This window comes from Xiphias gladius, chromosome 12 (genome assembly GCF_016859285.1).
Source record: "Xiphias gladius isolate SHS-SW01 ecotype Sanya breed wild chromosome 12, ASM1685928v1, whole genome shotgun sequence".
Classification (NCBI taxonomy): Eukaryota; Metazoa; Chordata; class Actinopteri; order Istiophoriformes; family Xiphiidae; genus Xiphias; species Xiphias gladius.
Window position 1 is genome coordinate 14,440,543 of NC_053411.1, and position 27,546 is coordinate 14,468,088.

The following is a 27,546-nucleotide window of genomic DNA, read 5'->3' on the forward strand; positions in this document are numbered from 1 at the left end:
GCCAATCGTGGCCCAGCACTCAACTTAAATAAGTGTGATGTGGAGACTTGGAACCGCCAGTTAACATACGCCGAGATTAGACTTTTGAGTGAAGCAGTAGTCGAACTTTTAAAAGAACAACATTTGCATATTCATAGACTCTGGATTTTTCAATGAGGGAGAAAAAGCTCAAGAGCTCGTAAGGATCTTTAACTTTTTAACCTTTTAACTTTTGGCTCAGAAGCTGCATGCCACCAATCGGCAGACCAGACACGTGTGTGATAAGCTGGTGAAGAGATTCAAGGAAGATCAAGCTGAACACTCTTGTTCTTCTAGGAAGTTAGTGGGCTAACGGGCTGAAAAAGAGAAGCGAATGTTAGCCCTAAACCCATCCGCTGGCGAGAAACATCATCACAAATGGGTTATAATGTCGCTCTGTGTCCGCTGGACGTGTCAGCAGGCACTTGGAGGTTTGTGTCTGTCGGCTTCTTCCGCAAAAAAATTGGTTTAAAATGTTGTTTAAAATGACCCTTTTTTTTTTTTTTTTGATAGGGAATCAACCCCTATACTGCCTCCCCCTTCATGACAGGACAAACAGGACGATGCAGGGGATCTTTTTGACGTTACGTTTTGTTTTGTTTTTTTAATTTTCTCTATAGGAGCGCACGGGCCGGAGGATATGGTCACCTGCTACGGCTGAACCCGCGAGAACTGAACGTGAAGGCGTGTATTGTAGGATCAGGACAATATGCAACAAGTTTTTACTTTCCATGGTATAAACACTTTGCCTGGGCTGTATACCTGACTGCATTTCCCAAACCCCCACTGTGCTTTTCTGTGTGCCTCTCCCACTGTTGCTATTTTAGCTGGGGACCCCCCCGGAAACCTCCTGAGGGACTCCTACTGGTCCCTCGGCCTTATGTTGGGAACCCCAGATCCAAATATGTGCACATTGTATAATTCCCATCCTCAGGGTGGCCATGTGCTTCCGGGGTGTATCACCACAACATTTAGGTTGCCTCTCACCCATGTCATCACTTTTAACACACTTCAATTGCTGTGAAACTTTTTTCTCCCCCCCCCCCTTACCAAAAAAAAAAAAAAAAAAAAATGTCTCTCTAAGCTGTCAGCTACCCGCCACCCCAGATGCCATATTTAGGATACAAATGTGAAGAGATGGCAGCGTTGTAAAATGGTGCCCGTGCTGAGATTATAATTAACATTTCCAACCTACATCACTCTCCCTCCCACTTCTCCTCTGCTCCTCGCTATTCACTCACTCCTGTACAATAAATGGGAAAAAAAAAAAAAAAAAAAAATGCAAGAAGAAAGGAGAGAAGGGAAAGAAAAGGGAGATGGAGGAGGAGAAGGAGGAGGAGAGAGAGAGAGAGAGAGAGAGAGAGAGAGAGAGAAAGGGAGAGGGAGAGAAGAGGGTGACCAAACGGAGGGAGGAGGGAGGGGGAAACGGCGTATGCTTGTATACAACCCTGATTTCCATTTTTTTCCCAACTCGTAATGTATTTAATTCAAGTGAAACGTAATCATGACGTGTCGTGTCATTAATCTCCTCGCCGCCTCTCCCGTAAGTACACTGAGTCTTTACTTTCAACATATATCCTATATCTTCATTTATCTAGTTCCATTTTAAGCCGCCACTCTGTTTACATATACACTTTTATCCGTGGCGGTGCGAAACCACCGCTGATGAAACATTGTCCAAATTTGTTGGATCCATTGCGACTGTTGTTGCCCTTTTTTTTTTTTTTTTCCTCTTTCTTTTCTTTTTTTTTCCGCGAGCAAGACACGGGATAATGGCCAATATAGTTGTTGTTGTTGTTGTTGTTGTCTTTTATTTCTCCGGCCACTCCGCTTTTTGTATTTGCAGTTCGGACTCGGATGTGTGTGTGTGTGTGTGTGTGTGTGTATGTATGAATGTGTGTGTGTATGAATGTGCGTGTGTGTGTGTGCGCGCCCGCGCTCGTGTATGTGCTTGTATGTGAGTGATTGGCACGGAGCATGTATGTATGCATGTTAACCGCGCGCTCCGGACCACTTTACGTGTGTGTGTCATGTATGTAAGCCGGCGTATGTGCGCGCGTGGCCGACATGCATGTCGCCTCCGAGCCCTCGTACAGCCGTGACATGACAGAAAAAACAATATACATAGATATATTTATTTTTTTTAAGCAGAGAAATGCACTGTTTTGCCAAAATAATTCCGAAAAACGTTTGGACGTTTAAAACAAGTCGATCCGGTGAGTGAACTCGGAATTAAAGGCGACTTTAAAATGGTTGCAAGTGCACGAAAAGTCACTCGGAGTGGCCGAAGATGTATATTTTAAAAATTCCCCGTAACTTTAACCAAGTTCTGTGTCGCTAGCGTCCACGCGAGGAAAGCGGTTTTGAAATCAGGCAGCGTTATGACCCCTTCGTCTTCTTCTTTTATCCCCCTTTAACCTCCCTGAAAATCGACGTTTGACCAAGAAAAAAAAAAGTAGCTTTTGCAAAAAAAAAAGCACAAGTTCTCGGTGCGTAACGGAGCATTTCGATAAGCCGCAGACATATTGTCCAGGCGTAAAAGTGGATTCTTTTTTATTTATTTATTCTGCACGTTAGCAAGTTGATTTACGAAGCGTGATTCGTAGGTAGATGCGATTAGCTTGACTAATTCTTTTGTTGGGCACACATTAGGCATTGTGTAAGTGCATTGTTTTCGAGATAAGCACCGTCACTTTCATCTGGGATGTGCGCAAAAAAAAAAACGCATCCCCGGGCTGTAACAGCGTTTTATCAACGTTTTACTTCCCCCACCTTTTACTACAGTGTTTACTACAACCCGTTTAGTTGTCCTAACATCACCTCCAGCGTCTACAAGCTCAGAAAGTAGCATAGCAAGTCTGGCGTGCAACGTTGTGGCCGTGTGTGTGTGTGTGTGTGTGTCTGTGCAAAAAAACGCGTGTTGCCAAATTGTATTCTGCGAAGATAAGTTGCCGGTTTCGCATCCCCGCTTTAAAAATGTGCGTTTTCGGACACGATGCCGCGTTTTTTTGGGGGGGACTGGTGTCGGTTTGGGAGATTGGCAGCGGATTCAAGATGAAATCCATGATGGCACTTTTTTTCCTCCCGTCCTCTCCCTGCTCGCTCACTCGTCTTTTCCCCTCCCTTAATCTTTTGTATAGAAAATTTAAGAACAAAATGGAGCAGGGGAGAGAGCGATAGATAGGCTGACATGACACACACACGCCACCCCCGACTTCTCCAAACTATATCCCACTGTTTATGATTTTTAATCGCATTTTTTGGAAGCGGGATTGTGCGCGGACACCATCCGCGGGCAGGGTTAATCTCATTTTAGTGGGAGTGTTTATTAGTGCATTGTTTGTTGATGGTTATTTATTTCATTAATGTGCCTCTAATTGAGATGGCCGCGAGAGAGAAGAGGGGAAAGAGCGACTGAAAATGGTTGCACGTTATTGACGCACATCACAGGGGCGAGGAGGAAATTCCTCTTGAGATAAGGCGCAGACGTGTCATCTGGGTTGACCAAAGACACTCCCGTCGCCTTTTCTATATCCAATGGAAGATGTTTAGGGATCCTGAAATGCCCTATTTTTATATCCACCCAAAATGTCACACTTTTCAGAGCGTGTGCATAGTGGAAGTAGGTTGACATTGCCGGCTTGTCCTATAATCGGGGCTGCCTTGGAGGGTCCTTAAACTCTTTTTTTTTTTAATTTAATTTTAATTTATCACTATTTTCTACATAAACCTAAAGGACACCTTATCCTTAAAAACCCCCGGTGCAAGTTGAAAGCAGATACGGTCCGTGAAAGAAATAGAGTACATTCTGAAAACTGTGTACACGTTTGTCAAAATGTCTCTTTTTCTTTCAATTATTGCCCAGCGCAGTGACCTTTTTCTAATCACTTGTATTAACAGACGCTACTTGTTTTTATCCAGTCTTTGCCAACAACTGATGAGATGAGCCTCTCCACTAAATATTTATCTACTACTGAAAAAAAAAAAAAAAAGAAAGCTAAACCTTAAAGAATCCCCTTCTCTGTTAGAAAAAGTGTCCCCCCTCCGCCCCTACAGGTCGCCCGCCTTTCGACACAAGGTGATGATTTCATGTTGCAAATACTCATCAGGAACCTGCTGTACTAATGAACACGCAACGCTGGCCCGGTGTTAAAAGGTGTCTAATGGTTTTGCTTCGTTCAGACCACTCTGCGCTTGTTGCGTTCAAGTAGTATCCTCCGCCTCCGCCTCCTCCTCCTCCTCCTCCTCCTCCGCCGTCGACGCCGCCTCCTGCCAATCTTCGTACATGCTGTACTGTACTTGAGGGGGCACGCACACCCCATCCAGGTGGCTCTTGGGGGAAGAGATTGTATGTGAGGGAGGAAGAGACGGAGAGACGGAGGGAGAGAGAGTAAAAGGGAGAGGAGTGTAGCACCAATCAAGGCTTCTGATTGATATAATTGGGTCATTAGTGCGCTGTGGGAGAGGCACCTGCTTGCCCTCAGTTAGGGAGAATCTACCGCATTGTGACATTTTGAGACTGTTGAGAGTTCTGCGGGCTGCTCGGGATTAGAGTGTATTTAGAGCATTCAGGTCTCGCTTAAATAGTACGCCACTTGTGCCATTTGTATGTAGTTTTCAGACCAGTTTTAAACCTCCCCCCCCCTCCCCGCAGTGGAGATGGACAGGTTGATAGTTCACCGTCTCTCCCGTGTGTGTTTGGATACATCGAATCGTAAATTTGGGACGAAAAGCACTCTTAAGCAGGTCACAGCACTGGTAGGGAGGCCCGCTGTGATTTTAAAAGTGCGGGTCGAGCGAAAGATGGTGGCGCGCGCGCTGGTCCGGTCGCCCAAGAGGTGGTGAGCGGAGGGAAGCCTGAAGGTCGGTCAGAGAGGCAGGACGTGTTAAGGGGTCAGTATATTACAAAAGAAGTGCTTGTCGGCCGGTCAGACAGTGTTAAACCCCCCCCCCGCCGCACACGCACCCACCCACGCACGCATGCACACAACTGTCCGACGTCGGAACTGGGGCCGCGTCCAACAATCTCTGTAAGTTTACGAAATCGACAATGCGACATCCGCGCTAACTTTACGCGGCCATTGGCCAGGTCAGCGGAGGTGAGAAAGAAAGACAGTTTGGAACTTTTCTCAAGCTCTCTTTTTTTTCGTTGTTTACACAACTATTTCTGTTCCCTTTTGTGTGTACAACTGAGTTCAACACTATAAATGCCTTCTAGGGAAGTCTGTCTGAAAGTGTATACTGTAATGCTCCTTTTAAAACGATCATTGGGCGCCCCCCTCTCTATGATTGCAGCCCCCCCCGCGCCTCCGCCAGCTATAAACACTTTGGCCTCCCAGCGTGGCCGAACACATGCTACAAACCGGTTGTTTGAGTGCGTCCGCACCTTAGGGCTCAAATCCCCCGACAGAGGAAGCAAAGTTAACTTCCAACCTCGTATGCAATACCGTCAAGGTGCGGATGTCGCAGGGTGCACTACCCTGACTTACACAGACAGGTGTCAGCTTAAGCACTGACACTCCGTGTGTATCAGTTATATTTAACTGAGTGTGCACGAGGAAGTCTACTACTAAGAAAGGGAGCACACGCTCTGCACATTTCCTTTGGGGTGAATAATGAATCAACCTGTTAACAGTTGCTGTTTTTTCTATGGTAGGGCTCCTGTAGGGGCTCACATGTCTGATGTGTGTGACACACAAATTCCACAAGGAGGTCACAGTGTTGGGTCAGCATCCCCCTGGGATTGTGGGTAGTGGGCGTCTTGCCCAATGACAATTCAGAGGAGGGGTTCTGGCTGACAAAAGGGTTTAAAATTTCTTTTGTCCAGTTTGGAGTGGAATAGTCATTATTGGATTGATTCAAATTTAGACTTAGGTGTGATTAGGGAAGACAAAAAAATCCTCAGGTAGGTGTTTATTTCACCTGTGGGATGCATGATCGCTCCCTTCCCTTACTTCTTTTTCTCTCAGGCCCTGCAGGTTATCTTCGATGTACAGGGATAAGCCTTTTAGGAAGAATGCATCCAGTGATTTGCTGCTGACATTTGCATGCTCCAAAGCAATTGTTCTTTTAAGGCTCCGGTCTTGTAATCCTGAATCAGACGAGTCAGTCAGCGCCTCCGCTCATTGGTTTAGACACAGTACGGCCCGTATGACTTGGAGCGGGAGCCTCGTTTCTCTGCCGAGATGCTGTGATGTTTCCAACGTTCAGTTTCACTTGCTCAGATCTGGCACCGCCGCGTCGCTCCCAGTTCAACGCTCCGCTACCGCGGGGAAGTGTCGGCTCGTGTTCTCCGCTGGAGGAGGAATTCATTCAGAAAAGAGCAGGAGCAACAGCTTGAGAGGAGATGGAGAGTAGAGGGAGAGGTAGATGAGGGGAAATGGAGTGGTAAGGTTGGAAAAAAGAAGGAAAAAAAAGCATGAGAAACTGGCAGAAAGTGACAGATAAAACACATCACTGGGGCATGAAAGGTTTTTCTTTTACTTTTCCACTACATTTTGCTGATGGCCAGCCTGGATCTAGCAAAAGATGAAAGAGCTGAGGACAGATTGAGTGTCTGGGAGTTGACTGTATCATTTTCCTCAACTTTTTCTTCATCTGGCTCACAGAATGACAATCAAAAAGGTCAGCCACATATCAGTCCATTGCCATCTGACGGGCCCCTTTTTCCCAACAGCACCATGAATGCCAGTAGTTCTGTTCTCCGGGCGGGCCTTGAGCCCTTTGATTGAAATACCGCTTTCGTTCTCAAACCCAGATGATACTCAAAAGAATCCACCAGGCACGTCTTTACAGTAAGTGTTGGGCACACAGTGGGAGACTTTCCCTCTTATCGCCGCTGGAGCTGGAGACGAGGGAGAGCGAGAGAGCGCGCGAGCCAGACGAAGTTGAAGTGACGCAGGGGGGTTCAGGGAAAGGTGCAGTAAAGGAAATGAAAACCGTCTGTGGGGAAGTTCGCCACGTGACCACACGATAAAAACCACAGGCCCAAATTATACTGTACCGCACAGAGAGCGGACTCCCCTCGCTTCCTCCCTCAATTGCTCATCCTCTTTCATACAGATTTTTTGTGGTCAGTCCCTCATCCACCCACTTATCCCCAAAGGACACCTCACCGCGCACACACTTCATCACAAGATACACTTGTAAGGATTCACACACAAAGACATACAAAGTCGCTAGATACACACTTTCCTTTACCCTCAGGTTCAGGCCCGAGACCTTGGAGATGCCTAATTTTAGGTACATGGAGGAAGACATGTGCAACACACACACACACACACACACACACACACACACACACACACACACATACACACACACACACACACACACACACACACACACACACACACACACACACACACACACACACATACAGGCCACAGACAAAAACCACACAAAGTACGTATTGTATACCTTTTTTACTCTTGAGTGTTCCTACAGATCAGTGGTTCCCAACCCGGAGTTCAGGCCCCAGGTTGGGGGGTTGGGGGGGTGTTGGAGGGTTGGAGGGGTCGGAGGGGTCACAATGTGATTAGCACGTTACAAAGGAAATGAAAAGAAAACACACGCACACGCGCACAAATTATATTCTGTATTTTCTCAAATTTTTGCCTCATTTCTTGAAAAATACAGGAGGCTTTTATTTCCTCGGGTCTATAAACATCCTTAAAATGAAACAATCTAAAGATATCACTGCCAAGAGCTCGGAGACATAATTATGCAAACTATAATGATGGGTTTCAGGAAGACATTGCTTGGCTGTAAAGGCAAGAAGTTTGAGGCAAGAAGGCAAAAGGTTGAAATCCAGTGCTACAGGCAATGGGCATACACAAACTCACTTAATATAGAGCCCACAACACATATTTACACTCGTCAATGGAAAGGATAAATAGGAGCAGATATAGTACTTCCTGCCCACACATACACACAGTTAAAAACACTAAGTAAAAAGTGTTCACACCTTCACAATTACAATTATGATGTGTAGCGTGCCGGCATGTACAAACCTGTACTAACTGCCTGCACAATAAAGCTGTACCACTCAGTGGATATTTACACAATGACTACAAAACCCCCCAAAAATAAACTTGTCTGAACATATTGTGCTCCCACTCCCTTGGCAACTATTTATCAGGGATGTGATGTATGACTCAGCAACCCCCCCCTTCCTTTACACACAGACACACACACACACACACATACCTTGTGACACAAGCGCAAAAGTGGTTATCCGTATTTAAAAAATGCTGATTTTTTTCTTTTTCTTTTTTAGAAAAAAACAAAACAAAAGGACAGCTGGCATATTTATCTCCGTCAGAAAAGCGAAGTTAAGGTGATGCGGTGCTTGAAATCAGGTATCTCAGCGCCCATAAAGTTACACTGCAATTACTGTAATGACAACATCATGACAAAGCTCAACACAACAACAACATGCTTTTAAGCTGTCATTACCGTGAGAACTGCAATGTTTCTACACCGCTACACGTACACTGCAAATTTCAGGGTCAGAGAAGAAGCAGGGAAAAGAAAAATTATAAGTAAAAGTGCAGGGAAATCCAGGTGAATAAGTTTGTTATGTTTTTTCTCTCCATACTTTCTGTATTTGGAATCAACATGCATTTCACGTCAAGACTGACTGTATAATTTAAGTGGATCACATTTGCACCACAACATTAAAAATGCATTTCCGCGATGTACTTTTAAAATCTGATTTCTCCCTCCCTTGCAAACCTGCCGCACGTATCACTTCTTTGCACAGTATTCGCCTCCTTTTAAGCTGATGGTTTAATATCTTGTTGCGAACCTGCGCTATCAATTTGTCTGCAATATCTGAGTGCAATTTGCAGATTGGGAATGAATTGCGTTTGCTGATAATGTGGACAAGCGCGTCTCCAGCCATGCCCAGAGGTGGCTCAGTCGACCGGTTCTTCGGTGCCCGTCTTGGTTCATTTACACCTGGGTTATATGTGCTTCTGCTCCACCTGATTCTGATCTGATTTCTGTCCCTCGGTCACCCCAACCCCCCCCCCACCTTCCCTTGCCTCCTTTGCTGCACCTTATCTCCCTCTCTCATCTATCCAAATTTTCTTTATTGGCATGACAGGGCCGGTGGTTGGCGACAGCCATCGTCACGGTGGAACATTGCATTGTGATGGTGATATTCATATGATAATGCCATCAGACTTAACACTGCTGCAGATACATTTAGATACCCAGTCTCCCTTCTCCTCGCTGCATCCCTCTCTGTCTGTTTGGTTGTTCATTTCTGTGTGTTGACTTTTCAAATGATTTTTAAATCTGTTGTTCTCTCTTCATGTTAAATCCCAGCCTGCCACTCTTCCACTCTGGTTTCTATCCTATTCTCTGTTCCAGCATGTCTGTCTCTTTGCCCTTTCTATTTTTCTCCCCCCCTCTCTGTTTCCCCTCAGCACCATGTTGGCAATCACATTAAATCATTTTCATTCACATGGCTTCTGACAATGTTTTTTTTTTAATGCTGCCCAGTTTGTAACTGCACTGTATGTTTCCCTCTGTCTCTGTTTCTTTCTCTCTGTCTGCCTCCTTTCTCATTTTTGCTCTTCGCCATGTTGGCAGGGCCCAATCTACCAGCTGATATCAGCATTCCCTGGCACTCTGCCAACTGGCAACACTGCAGGAGAGAAAGAAAGAGAGAGGGAGAGAATGAAAGAAATTAGTGAATAATAGACGGAGGGAGGGAGCGAGAGAATGAGAGGGGGATGGGAGGAGTATGAATCAAGGAGAGAAAGACAGAAGGGAAAGGAAGACAGTGAGAGAAAGAACAATACTGGTGGATTAAGAAAGGACTCTGTGTGCGTGTGTGTGTGCGTGTGTGTGTGTGTGTGTGTCTGTGGTTGTGTGAGTGTATGTGTGTGTTTATGTGATTGATATGGTGTGATATCCCTGTGAGTCATAGCTGAGCTAAAATGTCAACTGGCTACATGAGAATCTCTTTGTCATCCAGGCTCAGTGACACAGACACACACACACACACAAACACACACAACATTACACAAATCCAACAGATCATATAAACACATATGTGACCATACCGCCACGCGAACACAAATATGGGCGACACACCTGCGAACACAGATGTTCCATTGTTTTGCCACAATGATTGATGACCTTTTGTTTTGTTGTGGACGCCTCTGCTGCTTCTCAACTCCACCAAATGATGGACCAAAACAGCCTATGTGCATAAATCCAGTCTAACAGATGCAAACTGCTGTGCACTCAAAATATTCGGATGTGTGAGCGTGCTTGCCAAAATGCTTGTTTGTCCAATATGCTGTATATCACACTTTACGTTTTAGCTGACTCTGTTATCTAGGGCGAGGGTTTCAGTACAGTAAAAACACAACAGTAGAATAAGCATACATTTGTGCATGACTTAAACAAGTAAAAATGACCAAGCGTGGGTCAAAGCTACCACACACAGGCAGTAGAGTTAAGAAATACCGCTGTGCATAAGTGCATACATACTGTATATGGATAAGAGTGTGTGTGTGTCTGTGTGTATCTGTATGTGTGTGTATAGTCCGTATTTAAGCAAAAAGCTGCTACTGTGTGAGTGTACAGGAAGGGCGTGTGGGGAAGTCAAAACATCACGCGCCCTTCCTGTTTGGGACTGTCCATGTCCTGTGGTGGTGCCCTTAACTCCTAAACACACACTGACACAAATGCAGATACATGTCGATGCACATTCACACTTTTGACTAATCATCCCTTATGTGCTAACAGTATGCTGGAGTGGATTGTGAACGAATGCAAGAGGCAGAACAGGTGTACAAGCACATGCGTACACCTACGTAGACTGAAGAGTAAATTCAGATCAAAAGAAAGATTTGCTGTGTACTTAACATTTACTTGCATTAAAACACATTCAAACCAGTGCTAAAATGAGTGTGCATTTGAATCTATGCTAATAGCATTTAGGATGGAATACATTCAAAGAATTTCAGTGCAAATTGCTTTTAATCTTGTTTGACAAAAATCTGCTACCTGCCATCCATCGCTTAGTATTTCCAAAGCATGTATCCTGACACTAATGTTGTTAATTTAGCTAAGTCTTTAGTTAGATAATAGCTTCAACTAGAAAAACACTCAGTAGAGCGCATACTTTCTGACAAGGCCAAATATTGACAAAAATGTTAAAAAAAAAAAATGAACCTCGCAATTTCGGAATGTTAAGGAAAGTGATTAAAAAAAAAAAAAAACTAAACTGGATAAAAACTGGATCTGCACCAAAATGTAAAGGGTTTGTCCCTGGCCTATGCCCCATCCATTCACCAAGTTTGGCACAAATCGGTTCAGTGCTTTATGCTGTCTCCTGATGACAAACAAACAAACGAGCAAACCGACAGACACAGGTGAAAACATAACCTCCTCGGCAGAGGGAATAATGCGCTATAATGTGTGTGTGTGTGTTTTGTTAACTGGCAACAAGATAATTTAAAGCGTAACAACTTTTAAATGTTTGATTGCAAAAACTCATATTTAAGTTAAGTTTCTCGCTATCATCATGAAGTCATTAGTTTTTTTTTTGTTTGTTGTTGTTTTTGTCCCCAGAAAATCAAAGGAGGAGGCTGCCACAGAAGTGTGTCCCCTATCAGCCGAGACACTAAAGAATGGCATAATATTTCACGCACCGCTGGTAATTCTTTACTGTTAGCATAGGCACTCACATACTGTATATACAGCACATATACATTCATATGTAGACATGTGAACGACAATTTGATTATGTACATTTATCAGGCTACTTTCTGGATCCGGTCAAGGTCACGTTGCAGATAATTATGCATAACATGCAAATTTAACCTTTCCTCTAGGGTTTTTAAAGTTGTCAGTTCTCTAAAGTCATCAGTCCCACTCACTATCTGTCTGTCTACTGTTCTCTCTGTTTTGTACTGATAGAGGATGGATTCTCCGCCAGAGTGTGTGTTGTCTCTTTCTTGTGAGCAGCCCCAGTCTCCCCCAACACTGCCGTCCCTGGACCACAGCCCCCAAGCGTCGTCTCCTCACACCCAGCTCTCTCTACCTGACAGCCCTGCTGTCCTGCCCATTCACAGCTCTGAACCTTCCCCTCAGAGCCCAGACACCACGCCTTATTTCCCCCTCTCTCCCTTCCCCCTCCACGACGAAAGTAACAACAATAACCACGATGTTGACGAAGAAGATGATGAAGAAGAGCTGGATGGAGTTCCTCCATCCCCAACCCCAGCAGTGGCTCTGTTCCCAGGAGGGGGGCAAGAAGTTAAATGCAGCCCTTGTTTGGATACCTCTCCCCCAGCTACACCATCAGCACCACTCCTTGGGTTTGGCGCCCTGGAGCTGGCCCTTTCTTCGGGGCAGAGTGGAAACTGTAACGATGAGCTAGACCTCCAGCTGTTCCAGAAAGATACTGTTTCCAGGGCGATACCTGGAGTGGGAGGGGCCTCATCAGGGCCTGCGCTCAGGTTTCCCTGTCATGTATGTGGGAAGAGATTCCGATTCCAAAGTATTTTGTCTCTACACGCCCGAGCTCACAGTCTGGACCGAGACCGCCGAGCTTCAGCCCTCTATCGGACTGGTCTCCCCTCAGCACCCCTAAAGCAGCACCTCAAGGTCCAACAGAACCACAAAGACATACTCCAGAATCACCGCAGTCACACAAACCAGCGTATACTGCCAGGAACTCTCATCCAGCATCTCACAGAAGAAGAGGATGTTGATGGTGAGGTCAAAGGTCTAGAAGAAGGCCTACAGACAGACCACAACCCAAACTTTTTACTGGATGACAGCACACCATTGACTCCTCCACTTACAGAGGACCCTGTTTCTGTGACCTCTCCCTATTCTTCTTCCACCGGGGAGGGTGCATCTGCTCCCATAGCGCCTACATTTCGCTGCCATGCCTGCAAAGGAAAATTCCGCACAGCTTCAGAGTTGGCGCGCCATGTCCGCATTCTCCACAACCCGTATAAATGCACTCTTTGTCCTTTCTCTGCAAGCCAAGAAGAGAGCTTGGCATCTCACTTGCAGGAGTGCCACCCTTCTCCTGAGGTACCTGCTTTGCCGCTGGCCATCAATTCCAGGCCAATTATTGCAACCCCTGACACTCCTGTGCCCACCCCAACCCATACCCCAGCCCCAACCCCAAGCACCCCACAGATGACATCAACTGCTACAGTGGCTGCATCCTCTTCACTGCCAGCATTTCGCTGTGATACTTGTGGACAGCGGTTCACCCAGTCTTGGTTCCTCAAGGGACACATGCGAAAGCACAAAGACTCCTTGGACCATAAGTGCCAGGTATGCGGCCGTGGATTTAAGGAGCCTTGGTTCCTCAAAAACCACATGAAAGTACATCTCAACAAGCTTGGGCTGAAAGCTGGGCTGGGAACTCTTGGGGGACCAGGAAGTGCTGAGCAGCAAGCCAAAGGCTCTGCAAGTAATCAGTCTCTCAATGCCCTCTACTCCAGCCTCCTTCTAGCCCAGCGAGGAGGTGGCAGAAGTGGACAAGGAAGGTCAGAGAGGGACACTGGAGTCAGAATGGGAATGGGCTCGAGCAAATCAGCCATCCTGGGCTACCTGGGGCTGCCCAGTGATGGCAGTGGGGCCAGCTGCATGGAGAGACTTCAAGCAGTGGCTCAGGTGGCAGAGATGGGAAATGGTGGTGGTGGGATTGGCGGCCCAGGAGGAGGGGACCCATTAAGAGGAGGAGGAGCAGCTAGAGGCACAGGTGACACTACAGCATCTGTATCTGAAGCAGGGGACCAGGCAACTTGGTGGCAACTGGTTGCTCGCAGCCTGGCAGTTGCTCAGCAGCAGCAGCAGAGGCCCCACCAGCGAGGCCAGCAGCAAGGCCAGCGAGGCCCAGGTCGGAGCTCTGTGATCACGGAGGCTGACCAAGTTAGAGCCCACCTTGGGGGCCTGGATCCAAGAGAGGAGTCTGGAGGAGCAGGAGGTCCATGGGAATGCCCAGACTGTGGAAAGCTATTCCGGAGTTTGCAGCAGGTGGTGGTTCATGCTCGTGTTCACACCCAGAGGCCCCAGAAAGGAGGTGGCGGTGAGGAGGAGGGAAGTGGTAGTCGTAGAGGAGTGGGTCTAGGAAGAGGAGGCAGCGGCGAAGTGAGACAGGAATCTCAGCTACACAGTGGTGGATCCCAGCAAACGGGAGAAGGGAGACAGGAATCAAAACTGCACTGTGGTGGATCCCAACAACCAGGAGCAGCTACGGGGTTTCACTCTGTCATCTCAACTTTCAAAGGTACAATCATGTCCTTTTTTTTCTGTTTTGTCTTTTGGGTTGTGTTTGATTACTTGGATTTACTGGTGTTATTATCACAAGAGTAAATTATTTTCATGCTGCTTTTCTGTTTTAAACAAAAGCTCTCAAGGGGCCCTTCACACTCGCTATTTTCTTTACATTTTTTCCATCTTTTTCTCCGTTTGCAGGAGAAAATGGCTTGACAGCAGTCTCCTCCATACCTTCAGTTCCCATCAGGGAGCGAGTGCGTGGCAGAGGGATAAAAGATTGCCCCTACTGTGGTAAAGCCTTCCGCTCTTCACACCATCTCAAAGTGCACCTGAGAGTTCACACAGGTGAGAAACTGCTGTGAGTTAAACAAACCACATTTACTTTTTTAGCCTTTATAAATCCCTGTAAGGTTTCATTGAGCAGCACTTCCCTCCTCTTTTTTACACATCAACCCCGTGAGCTGGCCAGCGCTAATCTTAGCCCTGTACTGCAGGCAACCGAGTAGCTCCACTGGAGCAACTCCTGCTTAAAAGCCTTGCTTGAGGGTAAATTAGCAGTAGGTTTTGAAAAGAAAAACATCCAGCCACTCCAGGGAATAATATTGGTAAAATCTCAGTTAAAAAGGTTACTTCTTTCACTAGTCTGCAACCTCACCCCCGAGGTCCGAAAACTTTTTTGTCTCCATTGATAGTACTTTTTTTTCTTTTTTCTCTAACTTGGTTTGCAAAAGTCTAAATTGTGCAAAGTGAAAATGATTTGGCATAGTTTTTTTTCAGATATATTCTTACGTTTTGGATTCTTATGTAAACATCATGACATGAATTGCTCACAGATTTCTCCGTAATAGCATATTTTGCCTGCAATCTTTCTGGGATTCGCATTCTCTGACCTGGTCTTTGAAGCGAGCCAATCTGTAATTGTTATAATTAAATTTACCTCAAATCATTTCTAAATTATTCTGACTGTAGAACAGAGATGCAGGGCACTCACCTGGACACTTTCAAACAGACTCTAACAAGCTTTTCCAAGCTTTCAAAACCAAAAAAATATATATATATTGAAAAAATTGAAAAACCTTATACTGAATTTCTGGTGACAAGTGAGTTGCACTTTAATGAAAAATGGGAATTCTCACAGCACTCACTCACATTCCTAATTAATGATCCATATTCATAAGACTTTATCAGCATGAACATCTTTTATTATTTGCCTTCGCTTTATATATTTATTAGATCAAAATTAAGACCCCTCTTCCATTTGTGAGATGCCACCAGTCTCCAGCAACTGGTAACTGGAGTGCATCCAAGTCTTTCCAGCAAGACAGTGCCTAAAAATGCATTAAATGAAATCTATTTAGTATTGCCATCATGAGTGCTCATCTACAGCTGATGGGACCTATCATATCACAGCTATATTATTCAGCATACAGCTCTTTATCTCATGCGCTATTGCGTCTCTTTGCCATCAAGTGATTACCACATGGTCAGTAATTTAAGTGAAGGCATCAAATTATGATAATACTCTCTTGATATTACTGTCCTCTTGAGAATATTATTACCCCTTGAGACTTTTATCATTGTATTTTGCTTAAGCAACAAAATCGTCCATACCTCTGCATGTGCATTCATCAATAGAGCTGTGTTCTTCTTGAGCGATCAGTTTTTTTTTTGTTCTTGTGAATAAGATCATTTGCACTTTTCAAATGTAATACATAGGGTGCCGTTGATATGCCTCCAGCACGATGCCCCCTCCTCTTTATCTTTCCCAGCAGTGTATTTTTTAATCAGTGATGGAATACTGCCATCTCCCTTTAAAATGTGTAACTACATCTCACACTCAACAGTGCTTAAATTACCATATGTGAGAATTTAAACACATATACAATACACTGCTGGCCATTTTATAATAAATACTGTAGTTCTGATTATATAGTTTACATAGTTTTAGATTGTTGAATGTATTTTTTCCGCATTCCCAAGCAGCCATTGTCTATTTTTTATTTCGGTATGGTATGAAAACCAATTAGCAGACTCTTGAAACTTGCCTTAGTAATCCATTACCGTGAACTTCAGGTCTGCATTTAATTTTGCAAAGTGGTTAGCACTAATGTTAAGTGGCTGTGATTTGTGGTAAATGAGCTAAAACATCCTAATTCGCTGGCCCTTCAAGTTTAACCTGGGGGATGGGGGTGGACTTTCATATTTTTTCAAATGACATTGTAATTTTTTTTTTTTTTTTTAACAGTTTTGCTTTTTCTGACTTTTCCATTCATTTGCTGGGTGACACACTAATAAATGACATTGCCATTTTTCCAATCTAATTTTCTTAATCCTTTTTATCCAGGCGAGAGACCCTACAAATGTCCCCACTGTGACTATGCAGGTACCCAGTCAGGCTCGCTGAAGTACCACCTCCAGCGGCATCACAGGGAGCAACGCAACGCCTTGTCAACCTCTTCCAATTCCTCCTCCGCCAGCGTCACCTCCACTATCAACAGTCTGACCTCTGGAACCTCTGGGCTGGCCAAGCAGCGCCGATCCCAAATCAACCACTGCCCAGTCAACCGAGGCCCAAATGACACCCCCTCATCTCGGCCAAGCCAACAGTCCTGGCTTCTGGGGCTTCCAGACCAGCGGGAGCATCGAAAGGCCTTGGCTGCTCTACGGGATGTCGACTTGGAGACCCAGTACAGGTATCTCTCTGGGGTGATGGGTGCACTTTACCAAGGTGGAATGGAAGGGGGCTGGATTAGGGAGTCTCCCCCACCAAAGGCCCCTAAAGTGTCCCGGCGTAAGCCCCTTACTACTAGCCGAATGGTTCAGCCATCGAGTGACAAGGAAGGGCCTGTACCTTCAACTCAAGAGGGTGGGTTTGAACCCCTGGATCTGTCCCGTCGTCCCTCACCTGGCCTTGGAGGGATAGAAGAAGATGGAGTCATGAGCATAGGGGAAGGAGGAGGCGTCGATGGAGGCGATAGTCCATCAGGGGTTAAACTGAGCCAGTGTTTGTTCTGCCCTTTCCGTACGTCCTCAGCAGAGCTGATGGCCATGCATCTCCAGGTCAACCACACCAGTAAGTCCAGGCGCAAAAGAGGCTCTTCGACTACCTTAGATGATGATGGAGCCCCAAAGGCCACCAAGCCTCGAACGGATCACTCCGAACTCGATTCCTTGGGGATATGGAGGCACATAAGTGAGGCTGAGTCCAAGGCACCCCTGGGGGAATGGTCCTCAATCAAGGCCCAGACTCTCAATGGGCTCTCTGAGGATAAAACAGAACATCTGGATAATGTTCTTGACCACCCAGACTCCAATGTGGCCTCAGTATCCAAAAATGTAATAGATGATCTGGGAATTAAGGGGAAGTTGGAGAGGGAAGAAGAAGAGCACGAGGAGGAATTGGAAGAGAATTTGGAGAACAGCAGTCTGGAGGATTCACAGGACAAGGATCTGAGGATGTCCCTCACTCTTTCACCAGCCCTGAGCCCCCACCACATGGTGGGAGAGGAGGAAAGAGTCCTAACAGATTAAAACGATTTTGGATGACACCAGTGAAATTGAAGAGTTGGTTTTAATGCTTTCAGTTACATTTGCAACAGAAGTGAAGAATGGATGGGAAGCTTTGCAGAGAGGAAAGGGTTTTAAGGTTTAATGAAGATTTGCTCCTTTATACTTTCATTTCTAGAGCGACGTGAGGGGTCTTGAAAAGGATGGAGAGAAAAATCACAGCTGTTATGTTCCCTCCGAAATTATTTGTCTTCTCCATTTCTGACAGCGTGGTCCACCACTAGATACAGTTAACTTCCTGTGAAAAAAGAGCATGGATGCATCTTTTCAGGATTTTTTAGGCCACTTTTTCTATTTTTTTTTTTTTTTTTTTTTCAAGTTTCACTCCAAGATGGATGATTTTTAAGCTGAACTCCTATTTGATAAATGAAAGAAATAGATCTCGGGCAGAGCCTGCATCATTCCGGAGTGCACTGCAATGCATTTGTTTAACACATATAATGGACTGTATATCCCAGAGTACTATACTGAAGCCGGCTGTGAAGAGATGTTCTCCTGACTGACCACTGAACAGTTTGAAACCTTAAGCTCCAAGTTTCTCCTCAACCCCTAAAGACACGGAGGAACTATTAGTCTAGAAAAGTTTCAAGCTGTGCACCTCAGCTAAGCTATTTGGTATTAATTTAAGGCATGAGGTAACTGTTGCAGGCCATGTGCTTTCTCTGAACTGTATATCACTGCCTTGTTTGTCTGAAAAGTGTTTCTAGATGATTGTCGTGATGAAAAACTGAAAGAAATGTTTGTAATATTTTTTTTTTTTCTTTTTCAGTTAGTGCCTGTTCATGTACTGTATGTTATCAAGAGAGTCTCTGGTGTTCCTGCGCATCGAGGCTGTGATAGGTCATTCATTTTACCTGAATATACAGTTTAAAGCAATTTAAGTACAGTATATTTGTTAAAAGTGGTTCTAGGGTGTTGTGAATAGTTAACTTCTAAAAGAAATTCTACATCGTAGCGTGACACAGACGTAGCCGTTTGTGGCTCAGCTGGAAAAGAAAACAAAAAAAAGTAGGTGATTTACACAATGTATAATGCAACGAAAGAGGTCAAAGGCTCAGCGGTAAAAAAGGGGTCACGGTTCAAAATTGAGTGTTTACAATGGTGCCGGATGTGGGTTGGGGTTGCCAAGGCAACTCCAGGTCATCGTATATGTGTGGAAAAGAACAAACCACAGAGCGGGAGTCCGTTTTGAGGGCTGTGGGGTTGTCGCTCGAGCCCCCGAACACAATCAACTGACACATCGTTTTAAAGAAACTGAGACTTGGCAGAGTGTGCCAAAAAAACAGTTTCATTTTTGCTCCGTAGGAGAGAAGATACAAGGTAGAGAACGAAAAACGAAAGCAGTATCCCTGCCAAACAGGACTAAATCTGAGATACAAACTGTACTCTTGGGGGATGGTGTCCTTTAGATGAGTAGATTCCCTCTCTTCTTCTTTTTTTATAAGAAAAGAAAAGACAATGGTAGGAGTAATTATTAAAACACTAACAAATGCATAGACATCCCAGTAGAATATGTGTAGCTTTTGTAAAGACAAGAAAAAAAAAAGCAGACTTTTGTTTATTTTCATTTCAAGATGCTTACAGAAAAAGGTTATCAATATAGGTAATATTGATTATAATGTTTGTGAGCTAAGACTAGTTGGAATGTCTATACAGAGCACTGTGCAAGGTTTGAGTTCCCAAAGTAGTTGTTTTTATTTTGACTTTATCGATAGACCAAACATTTTTTCAATGGAAGTTGTCACTTTCTGTTGTTGTTTTTAAATGTGTAAAGCTGTGGTTTAATTAGATTTACCCCATCGATCAGCAAAAATCGGTCAGTCAGTCGATCAGTGTATCAAACATCCAACCGCTGAACTGGTTGTTAAAGAAAGTTCAAAAAAATCAAAGTTCATCAATTTTGTGGAGACATAATCACATCTACTGCTATAAATTTAATTCTTGTGTCTTGAAGGTATATTTATGAAAAAAAATGTAGTAGGGGATATAGGTAGTAATATCACCTTTACACTGGTTAACAACCATTATTTATCTACTTAGATTACTTTTTGATGGGGTATCCTTTGATTGCAACCACACCTTAATGTGCATTAATGTTTTTAAGTTCTTTTTTAGAGCACCTTATGAGTTTTGTAGTGAAAGTCCCCTAGTGGTGTCTCCTTAACGACTACTGTCAATGCCACCGTGCCTTCTGTTTCAAGCACTTCCTGGTGTATTTTGTAAAACTCACCAAAAGCACTTAGCCTATATCTACACACTCTCTCTCTCTCCCCCCTCTGCCTCTGTCCTTCCCCTGTCCACCTTTCCCCTATTTTCCCTTCCTCTTCTCCCTCATCACCTCTGCCCATTTTCTTAATCTTTTTCTCGTGTCTTTAGCTCCTGACCCCCTCTCTCGCGGGGTTAAGGTGCTTCCGTGCCATGTTTCTCTCCTACTGTTCAGGCCCGTTCGGCCCTTAAACAAGGTCAGTAGGCCTTAAATTACAATCTAGCATGGCTAAATTCTTGAAAGAAAGGACTACCTAACCCGGAGACGAGTAAAAAAAAAAAATAATAATAATAATCATTAGAGATGTAGGGTTAGACTACTTTTGGTCTTTATACTAACCCTTGATAAACCAAAGCCCAAGTCTAAGACTAATGAATATTGTATTTAATCTCATGAGGTGCCAAAACATGTCGGATGTGACACTAAAGCATGTATCAACTTGAGAAAACACAAAAATTCCCCTATCCTCTCTCTTTCCTCTGCTGTCCTCTTTTTCATACTTTTTTCTTCAGCCTCTCCCTTCTCCTCCCCCGGCTCTCATGCTTGCTCTTCCTCCATGTCCCTCTCTCGTCCGTAAACTGTCTATCTCTTGCACCACTTGAAGGTGACGTGTACTATCTGGTATTGAGGCCTTTATTAGATTTTTATTTCAGTTTGTGTGGTGTTTGTTCAATGCCGTTGAGATGGAAAAATGCTCTTCTTATAATGATAATTATTATTGTTTTGGCATTACGGTTAAAAAAAAAAAAAAAAACGAGAAAAAAAACAAGAGAAATGTGATGTTGAATGTTGTACAGATAGCACTAGAGATGTTGTGTTTTTTTTAAAGAGAGCACAAACCTGAGCGATGGTCCCTTCTACTCCTCCCAGCGGCACATGGGAATGAAACGGCGTGCCGATCGCTCTAGATGTCTAATGACAAAACTTCCCACAGCGGTGACCGATTTTCAAAATGAGTGTTTATTCCTGGAGACTTTAATGTAAAAGGGGCAGCCTTTGACTCAGAACTCCATTCCCAAATTTCTTTTCACGGAAAAGATCATTCCTGCCTGAAAGACCGAAGCAGCACTTGAAGTTGTAGTTAATTTCAGAGAAACTGTACTATTTAGCCTGCTTACTAAGAGTTTTTGCCCTGCGATGTCTCTGTTAGCAGTCTGAAAGTGTGTTTAACAGTGAGTTAAGCCAGAATTAGCTCACGAGTATCTGATCAGGATAATAAGAATAACAATCACTAGAAGCTTCTCTTGAAACCAGTGGAATACACTTTTACATTTCATCAAAGATGGACGGTCGGTCTATCTAAACCACCTGTTAAATAAAAATGTATTTATAAAGTCGATCACTTCTCTTAAAGAGGTGAGATTACATATACTTCTGTTTTTGTGTGCCACCAGCCACAGTGGATAAATGTAAAGTTGTTTTTATTTTTTTTTCTAGGTAAAAAAAAAAGTTTCAAACTGTCACATGATAATCATCATTTTGTGTGTTCTTGTGAAAAGTTTGAAGAGAATTCTCAGTGTTGAAGGTTTATATGCCCACTTTTGAGAGGAGCTTCTAATAAGACCTCTGACGCTGACGTCCACTAACCGAGCAGAACAAGGTTGATCTCGCTTCGCTCGGTTCAGGAACATACATAAAGAAAGGCATCCTTGACTTTGTCGGACTCTGAGTTAAGCGGGAAGAAATGTCAAATTTTTCCACAAAAAAAAAACAAAAAAAAAGTGGCCAATGCGGCCCCTTGCGATTTTTCCAACGTGTGAAAAATGTGAAAATTGCACCTTATCTCCTGATTTTGAATCAGAACATTTCACCAAAAGGATACGATTATAATTTAATGGGTATCAGGCACGCTGATCCTACATACGGTGATCATGGCTGAATATTTTTGAAGAAGGGGTTTTGGAAGAAGGACCAATCTTTGTGAGCTGAGGGGGCCATGCTGGGTTTGGGCTCTTGTGTAGTTTACTGCCATTGCAGTGAGGGAAAACTGATCTAACATAGTAGTGACTAATATGACTTTGTGGACAGATAAAAAAAAAAAGAAAATAAAAATAAAACACATTAGAAATAAATAAACACAAACAAAACTATCCAGTCTCTCTTTCTTACGTCATTCCACACCAGATGTCGTTTTTCTTTCGAGTTTCAAGCGCTCACCATAATTTGTGATGGTAAACGCGTCGCAGGATTCGCATGAAACACCGAGCGGAGGGGGGTTTGGGACGCCGCGGTACATCCCACAGTCGGAATCGAGCTGCTTCACACTGCAGTGCCTGTTTTCCGGAGAGCGGAAGTAACCACGACTTTTAGAACAGGGCTCTGGAGCCCGCTTTCAGCTTCGAGCAGAGTTGCAGGAAGGTGGGAAATTGTGAATACGAGCTTATTAATCACCCTTTAATTTGTGTTCTGGGGCAGTGGCTCCCGGCCTTTCGGGCTTAAGTGCGGCCCTTTAAAAGAAGCAACATCAACTGGCGACCCCTTTCCCCAGTTAATCACCCTGCCTTGCGACCCCTTCGTGGGGGTCCCATCCCGCCGGTTGGGAGCCGCTGCTCTACAGCATGAAACAGCTCGGGGACTGACTCGGGAGTTTTGTGCTTGAGGCTATATGAAGCGGTCAGTCTTGGGAGGGATGTTTCATGCTCTTGCCGGAGACATGTGAAAACCCCTGTGGGCACATCCGGCCGGCAAGTGGCAAACGGTACGGGGAACGATGTGAGGTTATTCTGATGTTTCCTCGGGCGATGATGTTTCCCGATTCCCATGGTAAACTGCTAAAAAAAAAAAAATGTCCAAATGACGCTGCAGTTTCAATCCTGTCCACGTAACGTCTCTCGTCTTTCGAGCAACAAATCTGCAGCTTAAACATAAATCTTACTAAAACCATAAGCTAATACAGAGGCTCAGGGGCCAGAGCCCTTGTATGAAGCAGCGGTTCTTAACCCTATCAGACACACAAGGTCCGGCTTGGGGCCCCCCCCTGGGTTTGTGTCTGGCAGGCAACAGAAATATCATCAACTGTAAAGACCACGAGTGTCTTCGGTTATCAACTAATTAATTATTGCCTAATTATCTGCATCTGGAGAGGGGGTTCACAGCGGCCTTGAGATCCCAAACCAGGAGCCGATCGGCATTTCAGCACGAGGTTTTCATATACGACGAAACGGCGCCCCCCAGCGGAGGAGACGCTTGTGATAGGGTCGACGGAACCGGCTCCTACTCTGTGTCGGTGCCAGTTTTCGAAATGACACCAGTAAGTTATAATTACATTCACTGCACAGAGCCACGCAACAGGGCCACTATCAGACGTGCACGTTATGACTAATATGATTTTGGTTGGTCTCAAAAGATGCAGCTCAACCTGAGTAAAGTCAGGCAAGAAAAACCCGGATGTCCTTGATTTTCCCTTCAAAATATATTTAAGAACTCTGCGGCTTTTCAAAATAATACAAAAAAAAAAAAAAAAACAGAAGTGCAAACAACAGTAACATTATCATTTAATACCAATTTCAACTCCAAAATATTATTTATTTATGCTTTTGTGATTTTACCACATGGGGCTTATTTTGAAAGCCATGGAAGGACACGCCACATTAAATTTTGGCTTGGTTTTACAAAACTGGGATGTTGAAAATTTAAATCCTCGAAATCAAACATCAACTCGGTTGCGGAGGGTTTAGTAAAGGGGGCAACATTAGTCTTAGAGGAAGTAGATCCCCGGACATTTTTAATGTGTTAAACTGCAGGACACGCATCTCTTCGCACGCTTTCTCCGGAGGAAAAATAATTAAATAAATGTAAAACAGCGATTAATACTGCTCCGTGAAAGGCAGAGTTAAATGCTCCAGGCTCACCCTTCTTATTATGTACCTATTAGCCTACATCCCTGTACTAGGGCAATAGTCTGCCTCCCTGGTGACTGGTTGAGACTGAGTGGGCGAGACAGACAGAGAGAGAGGGAGAGAGAGAGAGGAGAGAGAGAGAGAGAGAGATCCTTTTGCCCATAAACCGCACCGTTACAGGCACTAAAGCTTCCTTCCATCATCTCTACCGGAGGAGAACTGAGCATCACTTCACTCCGTCGGCCCGCCGCCTTCCCTCGGTCTCGGAGCATCCACAAGCCAGCAAGACTGCTCCATCCTCCTCCGCCGGGCAGCCCAGCACACACACACACACACACACACACGCACTGCAGCGCTCCTCCGCGGTTTGGCGTCGGTGCTGACCAGGACTGAACACGGAGACCAGAGAAGACCGAAGTCCGCTTCCCGCTGCAGAACTCCCTCCGCGCACGTTTTCTCCAAGATGAGCGAGGTGAGTCGCAATGTGTGTTCACGAGCGCAAATGGTCTTTGGTGTTGAGACGGGGTCAGGTTTTCAACAACTGGTGCAGGCGACAAGTGCAGTTCACAGAGTTATTTTGCGCGCTGCAGTCTGGGCTTTTCTCCACCGAGCGGTAATTTTCACTCCATATCTAACACACACACACACACACACACACACACACACACACACACACACACACACACACACAAAAGATAAAACCTGTGTCAGTATCATGCACCTGTGTGGAATTAACCGTGTCATTCCACTCCAGCGAGCATGCGCGGGGAATTGAACCTGGTGTTATTTCTCAGACCACTATCTCTGTGTGCTCACTCACTCCACCAAAAAAAAAAAAAAAAACCCGCAACCAAGGTGCGGCTGAGATCCAGAACGAGACGTTTTAGCGCAGCGCGCTCGACTCTTGCTTGGCTTCGGTCCCAAGTCTGGCAGAAGCACCGCAACGAGGGGCGCGCAGCAGCAGCGACACCAGCTCCCAACGCCGCTGGGCACCGCTAACATCTGCCGGGGCATGAGGGCTTCCCCCAAAAGCCGGGGTCCGGGGACCTCCAGGAGGAGGATCTGCAAAATTTTTCCAATCCATTGAATTGAAATTCAGTATGAAACAGCCAGATGATGTATGACAGCGATTTGACATCCTGCACAAGGGAGAAAACTGTTCAGTACATTTTGTGATGCTGCGGCGTCTGTGGGTATCACATGCAGAGTGCAGTGATAAAAGAAAGCTTACTTTACATGAACCATACTGTGAAGCACTTTACTTCCTGCAGAACCGCAGCAGGGATCATTCCCAAACTTGCTGCATACGCGTTATTTTTGTACTTGCATAATGAAATAGCTTTGTTTTGGTTTTTTTGTTTGATTTTAATGAAATGGGGCTTTAATGCTGCAGGCACCTCTGCTCATGGAGCAAGGCTTGTGGAGTGTGCACGTATGAAGTATGGCAGTCATTTATGGACGACCAGCTGACCGATGATAATGGTCACACGAGGTTGCAGTGAGGCAAAAGTCTACGCTTTCTTAGTTTTTTATATTCCTATACCGTAGCTCGGAGTAACACTCAGCTGGTCAGCTTTAATGTTGAGACGCCTTTACACTGATGTACAATAGAGCAGAGCTAGCTACACTCCCCTCACGGCCTTTTCAGCTTAATGTTGGAAACAACAATGCGTTAAAGTACGCTTGAGTCTTACTCGAGGGGCCCTTTGGGTTCACTTGTCTGCCGGAGCTCCCTGCCAGTGCTTTATAACTTGCCGGATAAAATTATAATCCCTCAGGTTAAACCCGCGAGCTGACCTGGAAGTCTTGTTTAAAATCTGTGCGGATATTCCTGTCCCTGGCGTTTCTTTACGTTGGCTGTGGAATGACAAGGCACTTAAAAAAGGATAGCCGTGTTATGTAACCTGCCAACTATAGTGTTGTCTTATCTGGAGGCGCAGAGACGGCCGCTCAAATGATCGATCCCACATCGATAAAATGATCGTCACGGAGGTCCCCATGGTGTGATCATATTCACTTCTCTGTCACAGAAGTGGAGCATTGATCCCACGGGACCAGATGATGCCACTACTGCACACGGGGGGGATTCGAAATGCAAACACAGAACGATAGACAGGACATCAGCCGCAGCACCTCTGTGGTTCACCGGTAACTGGAAGTCGCTGCACTTTGGAAGCCGGCTTCCCCACATGTGCAACCGAGTCCCGACTGGAAAGCTATGAGTCGGGCTCAGTGGCGTGGCACCGGGTGACACGCCACTCGGTGCCTCCAGTTTGCCCGTGAAAGCCCCTTTAGCAGAAGAAGTGCATTTCTTGATGGTTGCATCTGACGCTCTCTGTTTGTACAATGTGGACAGTTTTGTTCTTATTTTGAAATGTCACGTCTACAGCTGATATCTAAAGATCAGAGAAAAAAGTTACGATGTCCTTAGATTATAATCAGTCTCTAAATTGGAGCTGAAATGATCAGTCAATTAATCGATTACCTGTAGTCGATTGACGGAAAGATAATAGGCAATTATTTGAAGTCATTTTTGAAGCAAAGATTTGCTGTTTTTTTTTTTTGTCTTATGTGATACTAAATCAAAAAGTTGGGGGCTTTTTGGGCTGTTAATCAACACCAACTTTGGCTTTAGGAGACTGTATTGGGCATTTTTCAGTATTTTATAGAGCAAACATTTGAATCGATTTATCGAGAAAATAATCGTTAAGTTAACATATAGGGAAAATTGTTATCAGTTGCAGCCTCACTCTAAATCTTAAGCTCCAAACGGCAGGAGAAATCAAGTTTCATGTCGGTCGATTGATAAAGTCTTCTTACTTTTTAACATTTCTCCTACATTTCTGTTCCCTTGCAAGTAAAAGCTGGCATTACTTTGAAAGCCAAGAGAAACCGAGAGTCCTTCACCCTTTGCAGAACATCCACGCCCGGCCTTACATGTTGAATTTTTCATGCGCATACAGGGCTGTTTAGCAGCTGACTCGAAAGGCCAACTGTGCACACAGTCCCTCTCACCAGCCTGTAATCTCTGGCGGCCATCATCCGTGCCATCCCACTCCTTACGCACGCCATTTGGACGGATACAAGCTGAACCCGTGACCTCGTGCATTAGACTGCAGCCATGCCACAATCCCAATGGATGGGGCATTAAGTGTAGTGAAAAAAATAAATTAAATAAAAGCATTTCTTCTTTTTTCATTTCAGTTTTAAACCTTCCTCCTGTGACACCGAATCATACACAACACACACACAAGCATGTACAGATTTACATAATATAGACACATAAGTATTTACAGAGACACTTTAACTAAATCATGAGAAGTTTAAGTGTTTAACAACCAATAACGACATTTAAGAACTTATTAATTATTGCAAGAACCTTCCACGATAGAATATCTTTACTATGCACTTCCGCTTGTTTTTTAATTTGCGGGAGAAGATTGTGTGTGTGTCTGTCAGGACTCTACAGTGGATTCAGCCTATCTGCCAGCTACATGCGGTTCCCCTGAAGTAATGGCGACGAGCTATCGTACTGCACCTTCCCACTGCTTTGACACACTGTCTCTTCAGCTGAAATCTTGTCACCCA

The 27,546-nt window shown here is 44.7% G+C and overlaps 1 protein-coding gene across 1 annotated transcript; it reads left to right on the forward strand.

The window, feature by feature from the left end:
- Positions 1-1,485: 1,485 nt before the first annotated feature.
- On the forward strand, positions 1,486-22,153 carry znf219 (zinc finger protein 219). The gene is made up of 5 exons (XM_040140614.1): positions 1,486-1,561; positions 11,614-11,698; positions 11,962-14,296; positions 14,485-14,631; positions 16,631-22,153. Exons 3-5 carry the CDS (start codon positions 11,965-11,967, stop codon positions 17,815-17,817), a joined length of 3,666 nt encoding a protein of 1,221 aa, XP_039996548.1. The 5' UTR covers positions 1,486-1,561; positions 11,614-11,698; positions 11,962-11,964; the 3' UTR covers positions 17,818-22,153.
- Positions 22,154-27,546: the final 5,393 nt, after the last annotated feature.